Source organism: Chrysemys picta, chromosome 12 (genome assembly GCF_011386835.1).
Source record: "Chrysemys picta bellii isolate R12L10 chromosome 12, ASM1138683v2, whole genome shotgun sequence".
NCBI lineage: Eukaryota > Metazoa > Chordata > Testudines > Emydidae > Chrysemys > Chrysemys picta.
The window spans coordinates 50,832,512-50,857,720 of record NC_088802.1 but is presented as its reverse complement, the minus strand read 5'-3'; the positions used below and the strand labels follow the sequence as shown (position 1 = coordinate 50,857,720).

General features: G+C 38.1%; 1 protein-coding gene across 5 annotated transcripts in view; it reads right to left on the bottom strand.

Moving 5' to 3' along the window:
- CEP112 (centrosomal protein 112) overlaps positions 1-25,209 on the bottom strand; it is a 288,186-nt gene that overhangs the window by 222,841 nt on the left and 40,136 nt on the right. For 4 of the 5 annotated variants that reach the window (XM_065563658.1, XM_065563656.1, XM_065563660.1 and 1 more), the window contains exon 9: positions 3,179-3,265. The exons of the other annotated variant lie outside the window; for it this stretch is intronic. In XM_065563658.1, coding sequence (XP_065419730.1) covers positions 3,179-3,265 — 87 coding nt within the window. The remainder of the gene's footprint in view (positions 1-3,178; positions 3,266-25,209) is intronic. 5 annotated transcript variants of the gene reach the window in all.

Here is a 25,209-nt window from a genome sequence, read left to right as displayed (position 1 = left end):
GAGACCACGAAACCTGAAGTTACAACAGAGAGAGTTTCCCTGGGCCTGACTGGAGGAACACACTAAGTTTTGATTGGTCAGGGCTTCCTATTTAAATCCGAGGAGGAAGTTGTCCACGTAACTGGGTTCTACCGGGCTGCTACCCTGAACCCCGCCTTCTTGCCTGACTCCTCAACCCTGCTTTCCAACCTTGCCCCTGGTTCCTGCTTCCAGGACCTGTTCCTGCCATCCTGTCCTGTTCTTGATTCTTGTCTCCAGTCTCTGAATCTGGCTCTGACACTTGGCTTGACACTTCAATTTCTTGGCTTGATTCTCTGACTCTGGATACAACCTTTAGCTCGACTCCCAATTCTGGCTTCGACCCTTGGATTGACTCCCCAACTCTGACTACTGCTCCAACCACTAGACCCCGCATTTTTGTTTCAGCCCCAACACAATATAATAATGGTGTAATAGTAAATTTAACAGTTTTGAAGACAATCCAAGAATGTGAACATACATTTTATTGATAAATGCTCAATTAATCCCTATGGGATCCCACCAAAGAACACAAACACACGGAAGAAAATGTAAGATGCAACGTTTTCTTTATAAATGAATTAACACTTCGGCATTCAGCGAGTAAACAATTTTTTTCTTTTCTTTTAAAATACTGTAAGACATCTTACCAAGTGACCCTGTTGTGTCACTCAAAAATATATAATTGGCTATTCCAAAAGTAAAAGCAAGGACAGTATTTTCGGTCCTTACCCTGTTTTTTGGTAGTACTACATTCTCTATGGGGATATAGGGTGCGCATTGATGACCCACTCCAACTTCCTCTCCATGTCTGACACTTTTAATAGTATTCAATTGTTTTCTTTTTCACTCCCAGCAATACATCTGCCTGTACCCTTAATATCTCATTAAAAACTCCCTCTCCCCATTACCTTACCTCTGAAACCATTTATATGTTTGCTTGCAATTCCTTTACTATGTTTTGTGGGTCTTTCAAGCCAAAGACAGTACTCTATAATGGAGATTTACTATGTGTTCTATGTACAATGGAATCTACAATCCAAAGGCAAGACAACTTTTTGTCTATCTTCATTGTCCATAACCACTCTTTGGTTATACATAAACATTATATCTCCATACTCTCATTCTCCAGAAAATCACCAGTTCTCTCTGTCCAGTCAAGTACTTTGATCCTATCAGACTCATTAGCATAATTTGCTAATTTCCCACCTTTGCTGATCTTTACCCCCACCAACTCCTTGCGCTGGTATCTCAACCTTCTTCCCTCCCTCCACTGAATGAATCTGGCCATCCCAAGAGAGCACTACTGTTGGAGGCAAGCCACAGAAGGAAAGCCACAGAAGGAAAGCCACAGATATGTAGGGATATGGAAGCCTCTCATCTGGACTTCCTTTCCTTAAACCATCAAGATTATTTTTTAAAAATATTTTACTCTTTTTTCTTTCCACATTCTCATAAAAAAAGATTTAAACAACATAAGTTGTCTTGCTATGTTGACAGCAAAAGACAATCCTATATAAGTATTTGTATTTATAAAAATGCAAACACCTCTGTATTTATAAAAATATACTTACCACTGAAATTGTACAGACAAACTAAATTGATAGTATTGTCTAATCTGAATATTAAAATAAAAAGATGTACATTTATGTAAGTTGTTATGCTTCTGGCTGCAGTTTAAGACACTATTTTAATGAATATTATAAACTGAATGTTAAACTTAACATTTATGTTTAAAATGTTTTAACGTTAATTTATAGTAATTCTAAAAACTCACATCAAGCAGAACGCTGCCACCCCAAAACAGAATGTTACTCTCACCTACATTAAATGGTCTTGTGATTAAAGGATTAATGCAACACTATTTAACTTCTTCTAAAACATACCCAACATGATAAAACAACTTCAAAAGATGGAATCTTGACAGCAGTTTGAAAAAAAACAACAACTAAGGAGATGAGAAGGCATCTCAACTATTTCTTATTCTTACAAAGCTGTTTCCTTTAGACTCTGAACTTCACTAGCCAGTTACACTTACAAGCTTTCAGAACAGATGAGTCAAATATGCACCTGACCAAATATTAACATCCTTTATGGGAGTCTTTGATGTGTCATAGTGTTGTGTCAACTGACTTCCTCCAAGTCTGTGACTCAGTTTTGAAAAACAAAACTGAGACACTCAGTAAAGCCTAAATTAGGTTAAGGCCCCATGAACCTCATCCTGTGAGGTATTGAGCACTCAACTCCCAGTAACTCCATGGGAATTAAGGACAATCAGCACCTTGGAAGAAGCACTTAGTACCTCAGAGGATGTGACCTTATGTAAAAACACGATAAAAAACATGATACGATAAATAATATAGGCGGTGACAGTCTTTTTAATCATTTGCAAAGTGATGCTTTGCAACACAGTCAGAAGAAATCCTACATAGCCCAAAGTAACCATTCTGAAGTGATATTTTATTACTGTGCAGAATCAAAAGTAAAATAACAGTTTGATAAACTAAGTTAAACTGAATTGTAAGTGTTCAACAGTTTGCAAATCTATTTATTAAAACAGCCTACTTTTTCAAGCAGTGTCAAAAATAAAATAGTAAAACCAAGTACTGTTACCATACTGATAAGAAAATGCATTTGGTAGACTCATTTAAACAATTAAAATAAAAAGAAAATGTTTAAGTGGCACTGAACTTTACACTAAAACTAATAAAAGCCAAGGAATACAAATTTACAAACAGAATCCTAGAGTTAAAGCTGGAGTTTCAAGAAAAATAATCAGATGATGGTCTTAGTTAATGACAAAAATCACAGGTTTACAGTTTCACCATCAGATGAAGCCACAGAAGTTGCTGGGTTGTGAAGCAAACATTTTTTCTTCAAACACCCATATCTGCAATATCATCACGTAGCACATTAAATAACTTTTCACAGAAACATTTTCCTTTTCCAAGTTCATGCCAGTATTGGAGATCTCCCTTTCAAATCAATTTTTGCAAACTGCAACAAACAACAAAATCTTATTTTAAAGCAAAATGAATGTTAATCTGAAAAAGCTAAAGAAACTAAATTCAGCTCTGAATTATTTATTAGGATCATATTCAATATTATACAGATTCATGTACTGTACATCCGTCAAAAGTAACATCGAAACATTTCTTACCTTCTGAACATCAGCATCATGCTTCTGCTGTAATTTAAGCTTTTCTTCATGAAATTTAGCTTCCATTATTTTTGTTTTCATCTCCAGCTTTAAAGGAAAAAGTAGCTCATAGTTATTAATTCACTTTCAGAATAAAATTATATTAAGGCCCTTCAGTGATTATTTACTTTCCATAATTAGAAAACTAGTTTTTCGCTTGGGGGAGCAGAGGGGTTGCTACTCAATAAATGATACAAAAAAAATCCAGGTACAGTTTTTTGAAGTGTTTTCATACCATTTATTTCATACAAACATTAACAGTTTCAATCTGCACCCACTGTTTAAAAAATTGTAGAAGATTTCAGCTGGTGAAAAACAACAATTACTGTCCAAAAAGCTAAAATTATATTTTTAAACAAAACAGTGTGGAAAAAAAAGTTTTAATATTTGTGATAATTCACATAAATCATGCTAAAAGCTCTTTTATTTATTAGCCAGGTGTTTCTCCAATTTATACAAAGGATGTCCTTCAGCTCTCACTCATGTTTATTTTTGTAGGTTTCTATTATTCACATATTTTATATTCTGTACAAACTTCCTTTTCTAAAGATTCTTTTACTTACAAAATCATTAAGATTATTACTGACAAATCAGCAAGCTGGAAACATCTTGTTTTTGCCTTTTTATTTGTTTATTGTAGTTTATTTAAAAGCTTCCATGTAACATACCAATGATATTGCTGTTCATTGTAAACAGGCCAAGTTGTTCACCTAAGATGATAAGATGATAATTTAAATCTCTCATACATTTTTATTATGGCCTTTGAAAAGCATTGTCAGAATTATATCTCCACGTATCATAGCTCTTTTGTGTTTACCAAACAACTTTCTAAAATGACCAATGATACTTTGGACCATACTGTAGCTCTCCCACTTAAAACTAGTTACTTCTGTTGCTCAGGGAGCAATGCAGCCAGAAAGCTGACCCCAACATAGTTAGCCCTACAACCTCCGCTGTTCGTAAGTGACACATCAGGCTGGGTCCTGGGTGGCAATGGCTGGCCAGCAGAATGTTCTCTACTGGACTGTTCCCACTAGCACAACTTAGACCAACATTTAAGCTGTTCTAAGAGATGCTGAATTGCCACGACTCTCCTCAGCCAGCTGAATGCAGGATCCCAGCCACGTTCCCTCCACCCACAGCTTGGCTGGACCCACAGATTTGGCCTCTTGTGGTTACGACATGATGGATAAACTGTATTATATAAAAGAATATGATTGAGATCCCCACATTAGCCTTGCAAGAGGAGAATTGCACCAGGTGGGCCCAATCAGCTAATTAGGCTTCAAATGGGGGTCTTTTGGCTGGAGGCAGCTAATTAGGGACAGGCTCATCTGTGCAGGAACAGGTGGGACCTATAAAGCCAGAAGGGGGCTACAGACTGGGGAAGCTGCAGAGAAAAGGCAGTCACTCCCTGGGAAGAGGGTTCTTGGAGCTAGTACACCTAGACAGAGAAGTGAAACCAGAGTGATCAGGAGGAGGCACCATACTGGCAGTGAGTGGAGCACCCCGGGACAAAGAATCAAATTCTTAATTCATTACATTTATTTGTCTGTATTTTCTTTGGTTTAAATCAACACAATATTTCAAGCATTGATCTAATTTTATTTTATGTATATAAATATACATATTGAATACAAACACGCTGCTATCACTTCATTATAACACGTAGATATATGAATACAGATATTTTTGTAAATGTATATAGAAAACATCCACATACTAAAAGATCACAACTTTACTGCACTGAATTTAACAAGAAACCCCTATGGGCAATAGATCCTGTCAACAGTTGAAAGTAGGAGAGGCAAGTGCAGCAAGCCCTTCCATCAAGGACTCTCCACATTTAAGTACCAATACCTCTAACTGTACTATGCCTAAGAAGGACGTCTAACCCCAAGCCCAAAATAGGTCTAAAGTCCTATGCAAGCTACTATACTAGAAAACATCTCCAAGTCTTTTGCCAACAGAGCCAACTCTTTTCAACACAGATGGGTGGACTGATGTCTAATCCAAAGGAAAGGAAATCTATTCCCCTGATTTTCCAGGTATCACAGACTCTTGTATTCTCAAGACAATCAAATGCTTAGACATTTCATAATATGCACTTGTTCCATATATATGTTAAACAGGCTCTCACTGGCAACTAGTTTTCCCCAATTAGCAAGAGTGCATTGTAGCCTAGTGTACTAATTCCAGCAGAGTTTCCTTTCAAGTGTAACAGGACCTGGCACTACTATGCAGAAAAGGATTCTAAACTTCATCTGAAGAGGACTAGCTAATGAATGTATCCAGAGATACGGTACAAAAACTCTGAAAATGCTTGCTTAGGATAAGAGAGAGAAGGCTTATTACTCAAGGATAGAAACATTTGAAATACCTTAGGTAGATTAAAATTTCCAAATCCTTTTCCATTTTAGACAAAATGGTTAAACTATTCTTACCTGACAAGTCCCAAATGCTCAGCATTCTCCATTTCATTTACAACAAATAAAGACATTATCCAAACTGTGCAGACAAGGTGGGATTTTCAAAAGTTAGATGCCCAACTTTCATTGGCAGAAGGGTGCCTGACTCCCTTAGGTACTTTTTAAAATTCTAGTGTTTTTCTGCCCTGCCTGCTCTGCTGACACCATGTGTGATGTCATCACCAGATACTGGGGAACTCCACATCAGAGACACAAGTAAAACAGGGAACCTATGTTTCAGATATTTAATTAACAAATTTTTAAGGCGGCATATATTTTAATAATTAGGGGTATCAGGATTTTCTTTTGCTGAGAAAGAGTGTTTTTTAAAGTTTATCTTTGAAGTTAGACTAATCCTGCACTCATTGACTTGTTGGAAAAATTGTGGTCATAATATTTAAGATTATGAGTTTGATACTCAGTTCTATGTCCATGAGGCATAAGTACAGCTGTATTATCTTCCACAGCCATTTTGAAACCATTAACTCAACTATTTAATGTGATAAACCTAAAAATATTTAATTTTTTGAATTACTGACAGCTTTTCCCTTACATAGAGATGCACAGTGGGCCAGTACAAAGATTAGACACCACTTAAGTCCTACTTATGTCCTATTCTAAAGGCTTGAATAGGATTTTAAATTGTGCATATGCCTGGGGCAAACCCTTAGAGTCGGGATGAACTTTTACCTTGACACACTTTCATCAATGATTTGGTAGTAAATATAAAATTGAAGGGTGACACAAAGATTGACGTAATGGCGAACAGGGCAGTCATATAAATAGGTTTGGCAGGATTCAATTTATATTTGTTGGCAAACCTCTATTTTGGCACAACATTGAAATTAACCAGAAAAAAAATCAATTGCTAACAGGTGTCGTGCAGCCTGGGTGGCACCAGCCCTGCAGTCATAGGAATGAGGGAGAGGGAACATGAGAGCAGAGCTGCAGAGGGCTCCCTGTATTGCCACAGAGCCAGTAACACCTGATTCCAGGAGGTGCAAACTGCAGGGAAGGCTGAGACCCTCGGGAGGCAGAGCAGACACCCCTGGCCAGGACTCCAGAGAGTAGGATGAGTCCCTGGCTACGGGGAGACCAACCTGCTACTGAATGACTCCGTCCATGAGCACAAACTGTTCAGCAGCAGGGTCTGTGCTCAGACCTCCCCACACCTTACACCTGCAGGAGTCGGCTGTCACCAGCCCCGCAGCCAGGCAGGGAGCCCTTTGCAGCTCTGCTGTCATGGCCCTGCTCTGTCACTCACCAGCCAGGAATGTGGAACCATCCATGGGACGGAACTGTTCAGAAGCACCTTGTGGACAGGGCTCATCCTCCTCTTTGCAGTCCTGGCCATGAGTCACTGATATGCAGGGCCAGGACCAGAGCCTTCCCTGCAGCTTGCATCCCAGTGTCTTGGGACGCAAGCTGGGCTAAGCATCCCTGGGCTAAGCACGTGTGAGGCAGGTTGGGGCAAGGGAAGGGGCTTTCCCCCTACATTTCAAATACTCTTAACTATCTCAAAGAAAGGAATATCTCTGAAATATAAAATGCGCTTAAATGAGTCAAGTTAACTGCAACTTTTACTTACTAGCATGTTAATCTCCTATCACTACATTAAACTGGTGATAGCTGACAGTATTTCTGTGCCAGCTCCTCTCATCTACCAGCAGTTTCTATGTCTTAAATTCTGTTATATTTTATAGGTCTAATATATATTGCAAACACAAAATAGGATACAAACAACGTCATGGTAACCCTTTCATGTGTTTCAGAAAGAAAGCAGATGAGAACAATTTAGACCTCAGTGCATTCATCTTCATCAGAAAAGCAATTGTTGGTTTATGTACTGATGTCCATGTACACTAACAGCTTACATATGGATTCATCTCCTTATTCCTAATTAAGAGGTAGTTTAGAACAGAAAGTACACGATGCACTATCCCTGAGACAGAAAAATAACTTAATTTTTGAGTAGATATTTATCCATAGCTGAAAAGTTTGCAATGAAGTGTGAAATTTATCCATTGCCACAGCCTGAATATCATTCCTTTAGGTTTCTGTCATTGTTTATTCTCCTCACAGAGACTATGAAGCAATTAAACCCTAAGGCCATGTAAACATTACTGATGTCAAACATCTGTGCTGCCCCTGTTATTTAAAGCCATGGAGGGTGATACCAACAGAACAGCTTTTAAGTGCCTAGTCAGACTTCCCTTTCTTCCTATTTTCAAAAACTCATCAACAGCAAACAATTATGTCATCACACCACTGTAAAGCCTTTTCAGAAATGTAGGAGTTCTGTGTAAGCTTGAAAGCTGGTCTCTCTCTCACCAACAGAAGTTGGCCCAATAAAAGACGTTACCTCACCCACTTTGTCTGCATTTTCAGAAAGGCAGTTTCAGAAATCTTTAGTAATGCAGCTCATAATCTAAACCTCTTAGTGGCCATCCTATTACTGCCATAAATATCAGTTATCTAGGTGCTTCCCAAATTTTTCATATGTCACAATCGCAGCATTTATCCTGCCACTATTTTTTTTTCACATGAATTTGCAGAAGTAGTACAATCTGTTTGATCTGTTTAATTATCTGATATATAAAACATATCACTATGCAGATCAGCCATGTTATTTTGTGCCTGGGGCTCAGAGATACTTTGAACTCCTATTGATCACTGTTTGCTTGTCTTCACTGGACTAATCACCTTCAGGCCAGAGGTGGCATCTTGAAGGTTTAATGTAGATCAGTATTTTTGGGATATCTGCCAAAACTCTACGTTCACTCGCCAGATTTTTTTCAGTGAGTGTGTGTGTGGGGATAGGGTGGGGTGAGGGGTGAACTGGAAATTCTAACTTCAAAGTTAGAACAAATAAAGTAGGGCAACTTATTTTTTTTATCTCAAGACAAAATTTTCAACACCTGCATAACACCAAGACAAAAAAGGAATTATTAATCCACAATGATTAATAATCATATAAAATGAAACATAATAAAACTTCATTCTTTACCATGTAATTAGTAAACTTCCTACTGAATGCCATTTACTCAACTCTTAATACATGGAGCTAAGTAATAGTAAACAAGAATCCGTTGCACATATAGTGTTTCATCTGGATAATTCAAATGTTGAATCATTGTAGAAGTACTGCACTGCACTTCTCTTGAACAACAGATTTTATCGAGTAGAGAATCTTTTTAAGTTATAGACAATTGGAAGTCTCCATTATTTAGTATTAGATACTATTTTCACACTTCTAAAATTATGCCTCCAAACAGTGTAACATCATGTACAGTAGTTATTACATTCCGGTTTTCGCTTCTTGTGGCAGACTGATGCCCCACTAATCTCAAAATCTATGCTGCTGCCCACCTCATCTTTATGTTTCCATGAAATGGAAAGAAAGGAACAATTACCATATATCAAGGATATTAAGCTGAAATCCTAGCTCCACTGAAGTCAACAGCAAAACTCCTGTTGATTTCAATGGGGACATGATTTCATCCTAAGAACTTTAAACTTGTATATGTACTTCACAGAAAATACAGTATGGTGAAGAAAGTTAACAAGAATCTATTTCCTACAGGGCCTGTAGTGAAGAATGTGCAGAGGTTGTAGCATCCTATGGGGAAACGCAATTATAATATATTTTCTGTGGCAATTCGTTACCTACTCTCCTTAGCTATCATGACTGTATATAACGAACATATATGGCAAAATTTGTTGAAACGCGAACTGATGCTAGCGACAAAAGGGCAAACTTTCTCTGCACCAAATTATCAAGTAGAATTAGGTATATTATATATTTATTAAACTACTGTCTGCACATTCTGAAACACTTTCAAGGTTTTATTATTTTATATTTACAAAATAAGTTTGTACCCCACTCCCTTATTTTTAAACAATGAAGATGAGTAAGGATAATTGTCCTCATTTTATTCCCCAAAATAAACCGAGGCAGGACAGAATGACTGACTTGCCAAAAGTCACACAGAAAGCCATTGGCAGAAAAAGGAAACCGATAAAACCTTTATTTATCCTGGTTTATTTTTTGTAAATTTATGCAATTAGAGTATAGTTTATCGATGCATGAATTTCTCTTAAATTCTTAGTACTGAACTGTTGACATTACAAAATATAGTTACCCTCTCCACTTCCACAATGATGCACTCATAAAATACATGAGAATAGCAAAACAAAGTTCCTCATTTTCAAATTAATCACATATCCTTTCTTATAACCCATTATGTCTGTCCGTGAGATAATGTATACATGAATAATGACTTGCAAGGAAGTATATAGATAGATAGATAAAATGTTTTTTATATAAAGCAAGAGCTAAAACCATCCCTTTTCACTGGTAAGTAAAGGATTTTGTAGAGCAGTACTGCCACTTAATCTTAAAAGGATTTCAAGCAGAAAATACAAATTAGTGGTCTTTATGGGGGGGGGGGTGAAGGAGATAGGGGATTATTTTGGTGTGGCATACACTTTTTCCCTTTTAACAAAATACTTCCTTTTCTGGCATAAGTTTATCACTCTGACTGTATTCTTTCCAACAGAAATACAAGACCTGAAATATCCTGAAGCCTAAAAGAGGCACGACATTAACAGAAAAATGAACAACAACACACAGAACTGCAGTGAAAGTGAGACTCGTGTACGTCAGGAACAAAATCTCAACCATGACCACAGCACAGGTCTTAGCTTAAAGTGCAGTGGAGCTGACTTCTTTGCAACTCCAGCATGGCGCTCTAAGGGCGCTTTGTACATGAGAGCTGACTGATCTTTAGGCCTTAAGCAAAAAAAAGCCGCTCTCTGCAAGAGTTATAAGAAGGTCCACAGCCTGTGTCCTTTGCCTAAGCTATTTAGGATAAAGCTGTCTGAAGAATAACAGGAGAAAAATCTCAAGATTTAAAGAGGGGGACTGCTTCACTGTAGATGATTTTACATATAATATCTCATCTTAAAATTCCTCAGAGGTTAAAAACTACAGTATGTCTAAGCTGCACCAGCAGTGGAATGAATGACTACAATAAAGCTTACATTGCCACACCAAACTACTCTGCAAATAATTTATCAAGGAACAAGATGAAGGTATCCTTGACAAAGATCATACTCTGGTGAAAAGTCAGGTTTCCTTCACAGCTAAAGACTTAAGGAGAAGTCCTTGACTTTATGTAACAGGATGATCAAGCCTAATAACAACACATCCTTTCCTCCTGGGCCCCCAAAGTATCTAATCACTAAACAAGTGGGGCACCTCTCAGAGGTTTGACTCATTCCATTTGATGAATCTAGGTTTCTATATAAACAAACAAGTAATCTGAGTTTGGCATGTGGATTGTTTTTTGCTATATGCAAAAATTACTTTTTTTCTATGTGTCGAGGATACTGTGCTTCTCCATTGTTGTGTTTGAATTTTCCAAAAATGATTCTTTTAGGGAGCACAGATTTTTTTTTGCCTACATTTCTACTCGTTTTAAATTTATAAAACTATCAGATTTTCAAACACATTCTACAAATTAAAGGAAGTTATAAATAATTTTCTTCCTAATAGAACATAATGCACAATAAAAACAGCTTTTCCATCTGGAATTTGCATTAACCTGGGGCATTTTTCTTGTTGTTTTTCAAGTGATATCAAAAGTATCAGTACAATTTAAAAAAAACTCCACACATTATTTCACTTACGGACAGAACTCACATGGTACTATAATGTTAGATATAGGAAGAAATTAAAATTACATTACTTAAAATACATACTTCTGTTGTAGAAATAATTTTTGGTAATTGTCATTTTGAAATCGTAGATATCTAGCTTTGGGCTTAACCCTACAATTCAATCTGCATAGATAGAAAAGCTTCACACATCTAAAGAGTCTACCTCAGTGGTTCTCAACCTATTTACCATTGTGGGCCGCATCCAATACTACCTGTATGGTCCTGAGGATGTCACATGGGCCGCAGTTGTGTGCTGATTGGGCTGCAAGCAGCCCACAGGCCACATGTTGAGAACCACTGGTTCTACCTACATGGATGGAGCAACTCATAAAATTAAGCATATGTGTCAGTTTTTGCAAGACTGGTGCCATATCTCAACAAAAATAAAACTGCAATTAAGCAATTTTAAGTACATTCCAAAATCACAATAAAAAGAGCGGCTTCGTATGCAACTCCTTTTCTATATAATTGCATTTTAATAATTTATAGTTTTCACCAGGAAATTAAAATAAGAAAATTAAAATTTCACTAGGAAAATTTTTGAAGGTTTAAAATTTTCATTGTTAATTCACAAGGTAAAGGCCTCATATATTCATTATTTATATGGATGTTTTTCAGTTTTAAATTTTTTGTAAAGGACATGCTTACGCTATAAACAATGTGATAGCCACTCAAATTATGAATTAACAGGACATTATTTTTAAATGTCCCAATATAAAAGTGTTTGCTCTAAAGTTGATGTTTTCAGTCTGTCACTTATTTTCCCCAACAAGAAAGTCTTTAGTATATTTCTCAAAATCCCTTAGGAACTGGTTTGAACACAGATTTTACATCTTTTTGTACTTATAAATTAATTCAAAATTTAGAGCCATTGTCACTTCACAATTTACATGGAGATCTGTTTCATGTCTTTCAAAAAAGAAAATATTTTTAATATTGTCATAGATTTCAACTTTGAGGGAAAATTTTGAATGATTAGTTTTGTCCCTGATCTAATTTAGTCATTCAAAGTAATTTTATTAACAATAGCAAATCATATTAAATATTTTAAGGAATTCTTCAATGCTGCAGTAAAAGAACATTCAGTAGTTTTATTTGGAGGGACAGACTGCAGGATCAGGGCCTAAGTGAAAAGTTCCAATTGGACTCAATTCTGCAAAGTGCTCAGTTCCCTCAACTCCCATTGAAGTGAGTGGCATTTGTGCATGCTCAGCCCCATGCAGGATCAAAGCCATAGTGAGTGGAGAGGCAAAAGGACAATTATCCCACTACCTAAATCAAGTTACAGTAACTCCTCGCTTAACATGGTAGTTATGTTCCTGAAAAATGCGACTTTAAGCGAAATGATGTTAAGCGAATCCAATTTCTCCATAAGAATTACATAAAAATAATGTAAATAGGGGAGGTTAGATTCCAGGGAAATGTTTTTCACCAGACAAAAGAATAGATAGATAGATAGATAGATAGATAGATAGATAGATAGATAGATAGATAGATAGATAGATAGATAGATAGATAGATAGATATACATAAACACACAGTATAGGTTTTAAACAAACAATTTAATACTTAACTGTTCACAACTCTGATGATTGTGAAGCTTGGTTGAGGTGGTGAAGTTAGAGGGTGGAAGAGGGTGAGATATTTCCCAGGATTGTCTTGCTGCTAAATCAGGGGTTCTCAAACTTTTGTACTGGTGACCCCTTTCACATAGCAAACCTCTGAGTGCGACCCCCCCCCATATAAATTAAAAAATACGTTATTATATTTAACACCATTAGAAATGCTGGAGGCAAAGCGGGGTTTGGGGTGGAGGGTGACAGCTCGCAACCCCCCCATGTAATAACCTCATGACCCCCCTGAGGGGTCCCGACCCCCAGTTTGAGAACCCCTGTGCTAAATGATGAACTAGCACTCAGCTGAGCCCTCAAGGGTTAAGACATTGTTGTTAATGTAACCCCACATTCTACAAGGCAGCAGGAATGGAGGGGAGGGGAGATAGCATAGCAGACAGAGACAGACATACACCTTGTGTGTGGGAGAGAGAGAGAGATACACACTGCCCCTTTAAGTAAGCTGACCCACTCTTAAGTGCATTGTCTTTTTAAGTGGATCAGGAAGTTGAGAGAGCAGCTGCTGCCCCAGGCTCTCTCTGTCTCTCTCCCAGTCCCTACCCTGCTCTATATGGAGAAGAAGGGGTATGGGGGGGTGTAAGAGCAGGCAGGGCCGGCGCTTCCATTTAAGCAACCTAGGCGGTGGCCTAGGGCATCAGGATTTGGGGGGGCAGCATTTTGCTGCCTTCGGCGGAAATTCGGCAGCGGGGGGGGGGGGGGTCCTTCGGCGCTCCGGGTCTTCGGCAGCAATTCTGCGGCGGGTCCTTCAGGGGGGAGGGGGACACTAACATTAGCCCCCCCTGCACAGCAAGCAGGAGGCTCAGGGAGCAGCTCCAAGGCGGAGGGCAGGAGCAGCACATGGCAGTGGTGCGGGGAGGGATAGCTGCAATTGCTAGCCTGCTGGCAGCTGCTGCACAGGGAACTTAGGGGAGCGGGGAGCTGATGGGGGGCTGTCGGTCCACCCTGGTTCCAAGCCCCCACCAGCTAGCTGCAACAGGCTGCTCTTCCTGCAAGCAGTGGACAAAGCAGGCGGCTGCCAAGACGTTAGAAGGGAGCATTACACAACTTTAAACGAGCATGTTCCCTAATTGATCAACGAAACAACTTTAACTAGGACGACTTTAAGTGAGGAGTTACTGTATTAGCCAGTTCATCTGTCACCCCAAACATTAATTAAGCAACAGAAATCCCAATGATTTCTCTATGTAGCAGAAATTAGAAAATAAACTGTAATAATAAATAAATAAACCCAGTTTCTATGCACCAAAATATATGTACACTTGAAACCCACACATTTGCTTTTTGTTCACAAATATGATTCATTGTTTTCTAATGTGTATTTCATCAATCTCTGAGTCTTTGTTCAATTCCAGCCATCTCGGTATCTACTAAAACATCAAACTTACATTCATTTTTCACACATTTTCCACATATACACCATTACATTGCAATTCATCTCAGAATTTCCACTCCATTTTTTTTATTATAGAAAAACTATATTGCAGATGGAAAGTAAATGTCACATATGTGGCACATACAGCATTGTTAAGAAATCTAATACCAGCAGTATCAATATTAGTAAATTATAAAAGTTACAAAGTCAGTTTGGAAAAATGTTTCTCGTCCCGGCTGTACATTGCCTGTAGCTCTATTATTTCAGTGCCATGCCAATCTACTACTAAAATAAGTTTTTGGTCTTACTAAGATCAACATTGAAGGGTTAAAGTAAATAAAAATTAGATTTCGTGACTTTGAAGTCAATGGGACTACTTTTGTAAGTAAAGTTTTGTAGAAACTTAGTGGGTCAGAAATAGGGTGACAGATGGCAAATGTGAAAAATCGGGACGGGGGTAAGAGGGTAATTGGTGCCTATATAAGAAAAAGCCCCAAATATCGAGACTGTCCCTATAAAATTGGGCCCTCTTGTCACCCTAGTCAGAAATCACATGAACAAGTGATATGGTTTTGTAAAGGGAAATCATGCCTCCCCTATCCATCTGAATGCTTTGAGGGTGACAGCAAGCATGTGGACAAAGGTGATCTAATTGCTATAATGTACTTGGACTTTTAGAAAGCTTTGACAAGATTCCACACCAAAAGGCTCTTAAGCAAAGTTAATAGTTGTGGGATAAGAGGGAAGGTCCTCTCATACATCAGTAACTGGCTAAAAGATAGGAAACAAAGGGCAGGAATAAATGGTTAATTTTTACAGTGGAAAGAGGTAAACAATGGAGTCCCACAAGAATCTGTAGTGGGACCTGCAATGTTCAACATTTTCATAAATGATCTGGAAAAGGGGATAAGCAGTGAGGTGGCAAAGTTTGCAGACATTTCAAAATTGCTCAAGATGGTTACCGTAAGTCCAAAGCTGACTGAAAAGAGTTACAAAAGGATCTCATAAAACTGGGTGACTGAGCAACAAAATGGCTGATGAAATTCAATATTAATAAGTGCAAAGTAATGCACATTGGAAAAAATACAGATCAACCCATCCGTAAGCCATAACAGGCTTCACAACAACTCCCCTCCCACTCCTTTTACTAGACTCAGCAGAATTGGACACGCCTAAGTATGATCATCAGCCCCATTAAATGCCTAAATAGGAGTCAATAATTTATTGATTCTGCATTATAGAAATTCTAAAAAAGGGCACCCAGCCATCCATATACTTTTTACGTACTTTGGCCTGGTCTGCTCACACTCTTGTATGAATTTAAAATAAACTAAACTAGTAGAAACCCTATACAGACATTTTTATTTTGGTGTACATTGTTTATTCCTAATTAGACGTAAGGCAAATGTAAGGCCTGCTCAACACAACATGGTTAGGTCTACGTAAGTTGAGTTGCAACTAGGTAGCTGTGGAAGTGTCTTCATTTAAATCTGGCTCCTGCCAATGTAAGTGTCTCTCTACGCCCATTTAGTAACACCACCTCCCCCTCTGGTGTAGAGTCACTGTAAATATAATTAGGTTGACGCAGTGTCAGTGCACACATCACGTTGCTTATGTCAACTGTTCCAGGCTTTCAGGGGCTATCACAGAATGCCCCACACTGACAATACAATTGATACAAGTACTCCTGGTGAGGACGTGCACCGCCGATACAAGGAGCCAAGTGTTCTCACCCACGCAAGCAATTTAATAACTGTAATGGCTGTATGCCAACATAAGTTAGGTTGACATAATTTTGTAGTGTAGACATGACCTAAGTAAGCCTAGTTTAAATTGAAATAAGAGTGTCCACACAGCCTTTTTCACTGGCTTAACTAAAAGAGTTTAAAATAACATCTTAATTTAAACCAGTGCAACTCCACATGTAGACAAGTCCTGAAAAAAATACATCATAAGAACAGCAATTTAATATAACCCACCACAAAACCCCGGCCCTTCAAAAATTCCCCACCCCTGAAATCACAATTCCCCCCATACCGTTTTCAGGTGCTTGTGGAAAACTATGAGCCTCACAATGAGCCCTCTCAATCGTTGGATTTGAGCTATTTTGGATTAAAAACCAAAATGAATTCCAAAGCCAGGGGTCAAACTATTCGATTTAGGTTTGTCTGGAATAAGCAAGCTTCCTAAATCTTTCATAGAAGGTGACCCCTGAAGAGCACTCTAAAGCTTTGTGGGGGCTGGAGCAGGCCCCTTCAACAAGTTCCTAAAGCTCATCAGGAGACTTAGGCACTCACCCTACTCCTGTACATTTCATAAGGTCTGCAGGAGTAAGGCACCTCTCATGTGGATACTGTGAAGAGACACAGGAAAGGAGGAGGGAATGCCTCTGAATATGTTACTTTCTGCAATCCTTAGGCTTTCCCCACCCACAGGTGAAACAGAAGTATTCAATAATGGAGATTATAATGTATGTATGTAAGCCACTGCATGATGATTCTCCTAATTTGAATGTCCATGTATGAGGAAAGAACTGTATTGGGGCTTGGAAGATCTGGGTTTAACTGCCAGCGCTGCCACAGACTATTTATGGATCACTTAACCCCAGTGTCTTTCAGTTCACCATCTGTAAAATAGCAGAAATAATATTTCATGGATCTCACTCTTTGTCTGAATTGTCTATTTAGACTAAGGTCTAAAGTGCAGGAACAGTCTTAATGCACATGAACAGTGCATAGAAAATGGGCCCCTGATCTTGGTAGGATATTCCAGGTGCTACTGTAAAACAAATAATTATTGTAATGCAAAAATATATAAGCTATACAGAGAAGATAAACAGAAGAAGTAGTGCAGGACTGGTACTATATGTCTCTATTTATGATTTAAGCAAGCAACAAAGAATGAAGTTTGTGGTTGTAAAATTATTTGAATATGGACACAATGGGAGTTGTAAATGAGTTAACAAGTCTATGCATAGATTTAGGGCCCCTAATTATCAGCAACTGATATGAGATTCCAGGTGTTTTACAGTTGTGTAATTTATGTGCAGAATGCACATATAGAAAATTTAACCCTGTGCAATGATTTTCTACCCCAGCTACATTTCTTCATAAATGAATACAGGTTAACACACTAAGAAGCTAAAAAAATACTCTTAATAAACTGTTTAGTAGTTTGTGATGAAACACAAAGTGCAATGCTTTTTTCCTCTCCTACAAAAAATTCTTTTCCTTTTAAGAATAAACAAAGTTCATGAAAGATTGGTGATTGGGGCCTGAATCACATTTATATTGTATTTTCAAAGACTTTCTTTAACTTTGAATTGAAGAGAGCCTTGCAAACCTCATGTGAGCAGACGCCTTTCCTAACCTGCTCTCTAACACAGTTCACATATTAGGGAGAGTCCAAACTCAGTCCCTTGTTGGAGCTTGGTTTTATTAACACAAATATAAACAATACAGCAACAAAGATTGGCTTAAACCTTTTTGCCCAGGCTTCGGGCTCTTAAGGTTCCTCATGTGTGTTGTGTGGGTATTTATATATATATATAGAGAGAGAGAGAGATAAAAAAGCCACACAACACACATATATATGCACACACACCCCATTATAGGAAAACAATACTGACACAGTTTATAACATTCTTGGCAAAAATATCTGATTTTAATGAAGAGAAAAATGTCTACTCCGTGATGTAGCCCTAAGCATAGCCATTTTAATTTTACATTTTTAAAAGCTCAGGTTAATTACAAGAGTCATCCTTTAGAATGTTGTCATCAAATTAGTTTTTATTAATTGCTCTTAATCAAGGATGCATTAAATGTCTAATTCGTATGTTTAAATATTTTCCCATGGAATAAAGCTATTAAGAGGAAGAATCAAAACCTTTATAAAGTTCATTCACACTGACCACTTCATAAAACTAATGAAAGGAGAAGCCAGACTGGTGAATCACACTGCCAGATTTAAGACCAGAGTCCCGGTATCTGGGTCCTCCAGCCAGCCTTCCCCACTGCTTGATGCATTTTTTCCCTTCATTCTTGTTCAATGTCCGTTTTCCTTGAATTATTTTTCTACCATTTTCATCTTTCTAAAATGCTTTGTTCATTTTTCTTCTATAATTCCCTCGCTTCTTTAACTTGACATTTTTATTTTAGCTGTTCTCTTTAATCTGAGTCCCAGTTTCTGTAGGTATAGTCCTCCATTTCTACTCACCTTTCAACCCATTTCTTCTCTCTCCCTCTTGAATGAGGGATGGACTCTACATTTGCCAATCCTCAAAACGCAGGTCAAAGTGTCCACAAGGTGACAGAGTTACTCCATTGTCAACATCTCAAACCCTGTAGACATTTAACTATAAAAATGTCACAGAGAGCTCTCTCCCGGTGATAAAGAGCGGCTGCACAGTGCAACTTACAATGGGGCAACTGCAGCGGCAGAGATGCGCTTTTGTAAGGTGTGCAGTGTAGATGTAGCTTTATATCCTGGGACCAACATGGCAACAACTACACTGCATATTTCCCTTCCTTGTCTCACAAGTCACATATCAAGTTTCATAACATAGTTGTTACATCCTGCATAGCCTTCAATAATTGCCTCATCTACAATCAAGCCATGAGTAGCACTGGAGAGAATATACCGTAATTAGGCTACCTTCACAAGCCCTGTAAATACTCTTACAGTAGAATTCATGGTTGTACTATAAAAACCTTTAGATTAAAAGAATAAATAAAAGTTTGTCTCTTCATTTTTTTATTGCCAGTTATTTGCATTCTAGTAACATTAGAAAAGCAGAATGTTAAGTGACTTAAAATATTTTTGCTTCAGATCTGTTGAGCATTTATTGAGTTTAGATACTTTGCTTACTGGGGAAAAAAATCTACTGTAGAGAGATGATAAAGGTAACAAAGATAAAAAATGATCTAGCAAAGAATAAAAATGTGAAACTGAAAAAATATGGAACAGAAGAAGCCCTTTAAAGAAACACAAAGTAGTTCCAAAATGAAGTATTTTATGTCAAGTAAATTGATTGGGGGCTACCCACAACCACTAAAATAGTAGATTCATATAAATAGATTTGTTTTCTACTCCACAAGAGGTTCAAAATCAAATCTTAACAACATAGTCAGTTTTGTGTTTTTGAAAAACATAAATAAGGACTTCACTCCTTTTTTCACTCTATGGGTGGGTGGCATTCAGGATGGGTGGAGGTGAAGTTCAAAGGGAGCTTGCCTATTCCTCAAGATGAACCATTCCTGCCATCTGTTCTCAGTTGCTCTGAACTGCTGAAAACTGATCTGCCCTTGTTTTGTTGCCTCTTCCTTGTTTGAATCCAAGATTTTTCAGTGATGACAGTTTCCCAAATGGTTTAATCCATGTCAGAAGCATTGGGGGAAAAACTACTACAAACCACTGCCTGATGATGCTCATATTTGAACAACTCTGTGATGTGGTTATCATTGAAAATGGCCATGTGTTTGGCATTAGAAAATTAAAACAGGTGCAGGGAAGGTTTATGAATGAAGGGCTAAAGGTTAAAAGCAAAAAACCACAGTTATTTTATTTAATGCTCTCCCCTTTTACCACAAAGAAGTTGAAAAAAAGCTAAATCTTTAGAAAAACTTTCCTTTGTACAGCACTACTTTTCTGTTAATATATTTCCATACTCTAAATGAAAAGGCCTCACTTTTAATTGAGCTTCACAGTCCAACTAAGAAGAAAACACATTTAAGCCTCCTGGTTAATAGTAAGCATATGGTGATTGTGAAATACTTTCTATAACCTTTCAAGTTAAAAATAGCCCACAGTACAGTACCATTAGCAAAAGGGACTGGATCCCCCACTGTGTGGTTTGCAGGAGACTTTGCAATTTCAACAGAATCACTTGTTGAGTGTTTTACAGAGGTTCTTAGTGTGAATTCCTGCTATCTGCAGTTCACAATATTACTCAGCTGACATAAGTGTGCTTCTGATTAATTATTATTATTATTATTTTCTATTCTACCTTTAATGAAACCCTGTCTTACCATGTCCTGGCACAATTAGTGGTTTTGAATACTGCCAATCCAAAGGACTAGGCAAGGCAGGAAAAGTGACGTCTACACAAGCCTGCTCAGTGTGATTGAGTATCGAGTTGGACTAGTAGTTGTTGATAGGGAGCAGCTTTTCAGATTAATTCCCTCATTAGTCATGGAAGTGTTGCCACCCAGCCTTGCTCTTCCTCATGTCTAGGCCAAAGATTTTTTTTTTCTACTGATTGTCTTTAGGATTAGCCTTCATGTACATATAAAGTTAAAACATTTCTAAGTTTTATTGTTCTTATAAACACATCCACTATCAAAGGGCGGGAGGACTAATTGTTTGCAGATGATGGCCCTATCCTTTCCAACTCTGGCTAATAGATTTGGAGTTCTATGCAGTTTTAAGTATTTATGGGTAGTTTACTGAATTACGTACTGTGCTTTAATCTTACAACAATGTAGTTTATATATTTAAAATTAAGTATGTGTAAATCTTTTTTTGTTTTGCATTTTTTAAACATGTCGTGGAATTTGCTTTCCCCCAACAAGGTCCACTGGCTCTAGAGAAATTAACTTTCTGGACAATGTGCAAGGCCCATCTTTTTACTTATGAATTTGGGGAAGGAGTGCTGAATGGGGGCAATTTGTTTCATTATATTTACTGTTTTTGTCTGATGCTCACGTAATTATTATGGTGAACTGAACAGCTTGCTACAAAATACAAGGTATTTATTTTATATAGACAGTCTTTACACAAGAGAGCCCAGAGCTTAGAGTAGACTGATATTTTATAAACTCAAAATAAATGAATAAAATATAATAACATCAATAGGACTACTAAGATTTGTTAAGACAAGCAGGATTTGGCATGTTAAGGTAAAATACATAAAATATGAATTTTAAAAAGGGGATGAGGGAAGAAAGACAAACATTTTATAAAAGAAAAGACTATAAAGTACAAATGTGCAGATTTTTAAAAGTTAACCAAAAATCATCACATTTTCAAGGGTATTTATTTTAGTCAGATGAAAGTGGTGTTCTCAGATTTGAATACATTGCTTTGAAAAAAAAATTGTATATGCAGAGTAGGTTTCACGCCCATCGTTCTAGTCATATAATAAAAGTTCTGCTGTGCTGTTTGTAAGGAGCATTACTGCATGGGGGTTGGGAGGGAGGGTATCACAAAACAATTATCATGGGGTTACTTAGCAAAAGAGTCAATTCTTTTTTGGGCCAGGATGTTTACAGGACACATTTCAAGCTACCCACCAATTCACAATGCATTTTCAAACTTCTCAGAGAAGACACAAAAAATAAAAGCACTCCATGTAGAGCGCGCACACACACACAAACCCAGGGTGTGGAAACCCACAAAACCCACAAAAAAAATAATTCAAAATGAATCTTAGATGCAATAAATGAACAGGTTCACAACTTTCTCTCTTTCAGTGCTCAAACATGGTAGCATTCAGATATTTATTCCAGTACCACAATGTCATCTTAAAAACCAAAGATCTCACTACATGCAAGACATAATTAAAAGCGACCATTTCCTCTTAATTATTCACGTAACATATTCTAAAGAAAAAATTACTAGAACAGCATTCAATAATAAATGTGCAAAAATAATATGGAATCAAAACTGGAGTAAAAAGCAGGTGGATCTAACATATGCAAACTACCATTATGATAACAAAAAATTGTTTTGTTTTTTTCCTTTGTTATAACATGAAAAGACCTGGACATGGATACAAAACATCTCCTATCATCTCACAAAATGCCAGCCATTTCTGATGAAGGATAATAAAAGAAACATAGTTGAGAAAAACAGGATTTACACCAGCTAAGGTTCTAGACATCACTGGTTAACAATCAATATCTTATTTATTATAGTGTCATTAAGAAATGCCCTCGCCACCAAACAAGGGGTGAGGTTTTCTGTTGGACCAGCAGGAGATGGACACGGTAGGGCTCTTTTCAGGGTCTGGAGGGTGGGGACACGTAGAAAGTGTGCCTTCCTGGGCACATAGGAAAAGCATGAACAGGGGTAGGTGATTGTGACCCAAGGACCTCTTGATGGCAACTGGCAGAGGGAACAGGGGTGCATAAAGGTTATAGGCATCCCTGGGTCTGGTATTTACATTCTAGTTCACCAAAGAGTGTCATGGAAGATTTCTCCTGAAAGCCTGTGTCACAGTGGTCATCAAAATTTTTGAGAAATGTATGCATGGATAATATGTACGGAGATTATGTATATATACACATACATATACTTATATAAGGCAGGTCATGCACAGGTAACGTGCCTTGAGACAGACTCCACCAGAACAGGAGGTAGGAGACATTTATCTCCCTAGCCAACCATTGTGTATTGTGTTTTACAATAGAAGACAATTAGCATACTGAATCAAATGCTAATGAAGAAACCGAGGAGACTTCAGAAGGAAAATTAACAGGAATAGGTAAACAGCAAGGTGAAAATCCTGCTGGCATCCTTGATTCTATCCTTCATCTGGGAAGGCAAGTAGCCAGTGGGCTAATCTCATGAAAAGAGTCTCAGCCATCCTGAAAAATGCTCTGAGAAAGACTTTGAGGTAAGTAGTACCTTATTAGACAAGAGGACATCTTCTTAGTTGAGTTTAGGCTCTAAAATGTATGTTCTGATATTATATGTCACCATTTGTTTCCAATGTTTCTGTTTGCTATCATTTGACTCTCTGTTCTTTGTTAAATAAACTTAGTCTTGTTTTCACTATACACATATGTAAGTGCTGTGTGTTAAGCAGAGATGGGGTCTAAGGTATAACTAGTAAGTTGTACTGCACTGTTGCTTTGTGAGCAGGTGTAATAATTCTGTGAGTGTTCAGTGGATAGGGAGCTGGACACCACGGGGTGACGCTCAGAGGACTCAGGGGTTGGAGTGTGCCTATCGTTAGCCTGCATGAGGGACAGCAGAGTTCACGTGGCCTGATAGGGGAGCGCTTGTGTTGCCTGTGACTGGGACAGTTAGGGAGCTGACCCCTGGAAGGTACAGACAAGGCGTCCCCAAGTTAAGCAGAGGTGGTAGCAAGGTGCCTGAGTACCCCTGGGCAGTATCACAGTGATACCTCTCAAGCTCTGATTGACCTGTTCAGGGCAGGCAGGAGCAGCTGACTGGTTCATGCAGCTCCTCCCTCTGGGGGAATAAGAGGCCCTCTCCTGGATGTGAGCTACAAGCCAGCCCACAAAGCATGCACTCGCCCAAACTCACCCTGTTTTGTAGTTGCCTGGCTAGAAGCCCCTGGTCCGACCCAGATTGCCTTTTCAGGGTCAGGAAGAGGAAGGGATTTTCCCATTGCATAAAATAGGCCAATATCCAATAGAGTGGAAGGGGAGATTATTTGTTTGCTTTTTAAAACTCTCCCCATGCCAGCCTGAGGACCTGTTTGGTTAGTTAGAATTTAAAATGGAAAATTATAAAAATGGTTCAACTAGCAGTCAGCATCCAGTGCTGGCAGGCTAAGTGTAAACACAAGCACAGCATCCAGGAAGCCAATGGCATCTAACCCAGTTGTTCTCAGGGCAGCGGGTAATTGAGTCTCACATAGACTGAGTCACCTCCATCTGCATTTCTCATCCCACACACAAATGGTTTGGGATTCCAGCTGAAGTGTCAAATTCCCAGTTACAGGCTATCCAGGGGTTAGGCATAGGATCAGCAAACTCAACTATCCCACACTGGACTCAAATAATTGCCTGATAGCTCGAGGGCAAAGGGGTAAGGTAGAGGAGACAGTTGCCCTCCCACGCACCCCAGTATGTTATTTTAATGAATAAAATTTGCAGCCTGCTACTTTTATCTCACACACCATGTCTGTATCATCTGATGCATGGCCTGATCGATGAAAATTGAATACTGTAACCTCCCACAAACAAAACAACAACACGAGAACAGAACTGTGGGATATTTAGGCTGAAGTAATGTACATGTTTTATGGATCTCAAACTCTTAGCTGAAGGTTTGGAAGTTTAACCCTCAGAATATTTTCAAATTGCTAGTCTAGCAGCTTCTTAGGCTGACCGAGCATAATAGAATGCACAGTATTTGCCTAGTCTCCAAGTTGCTAACATGCATCAGTGAAATAGAATATGTACAGATGGAATGGCAAAGATGTCACAATAATATAGGTACAAGCATGTCATAAAAAGATTTCCCTGTTACAGTATTAAAGGATTTGGTTTTACAGTACAAGGAATAATGTGCCCCACATTGTACATAATAAGACTGTAAATTCCATCCAGGGGCTCTGGTGAAGATATCAGCGATAAGAGCAAAGCTTGAGTGCTTTGTTCATGACACCAGAATCCATTATACCCCTAATTTATGTTAATAGGAAGTGATACATTATTTAATACATATTTTCAAAAATAATTCTTACAGCCTAGGTCTCTTGTCCACTTCCCACATCCCATGACACCTTTCTCCTTCAGCCTTCCAGTACATTCCAGATATCATTCCTCAGTTTCACAGGATAGTTTGGTGGGAGTTAGGGAAAGGAAGAAGGAAGCTGTTGATGTTTATGCTATACATAAATTTCCAAAAGCACATATTTTGCATGTACTGACATGAATTAAAATAGAGTGGTCGCCCTTCAGAACACTGGCAAATTCTACTGAAGTCAAACAGATACAGTTACTAGAATCTGTATTATACTGTAATTTAACAGGACTAATCACACGGGTAAAATTAATAATGTGTAAGTGTTTGCAGGACCAAAGGAAATTAATTGACATTTTT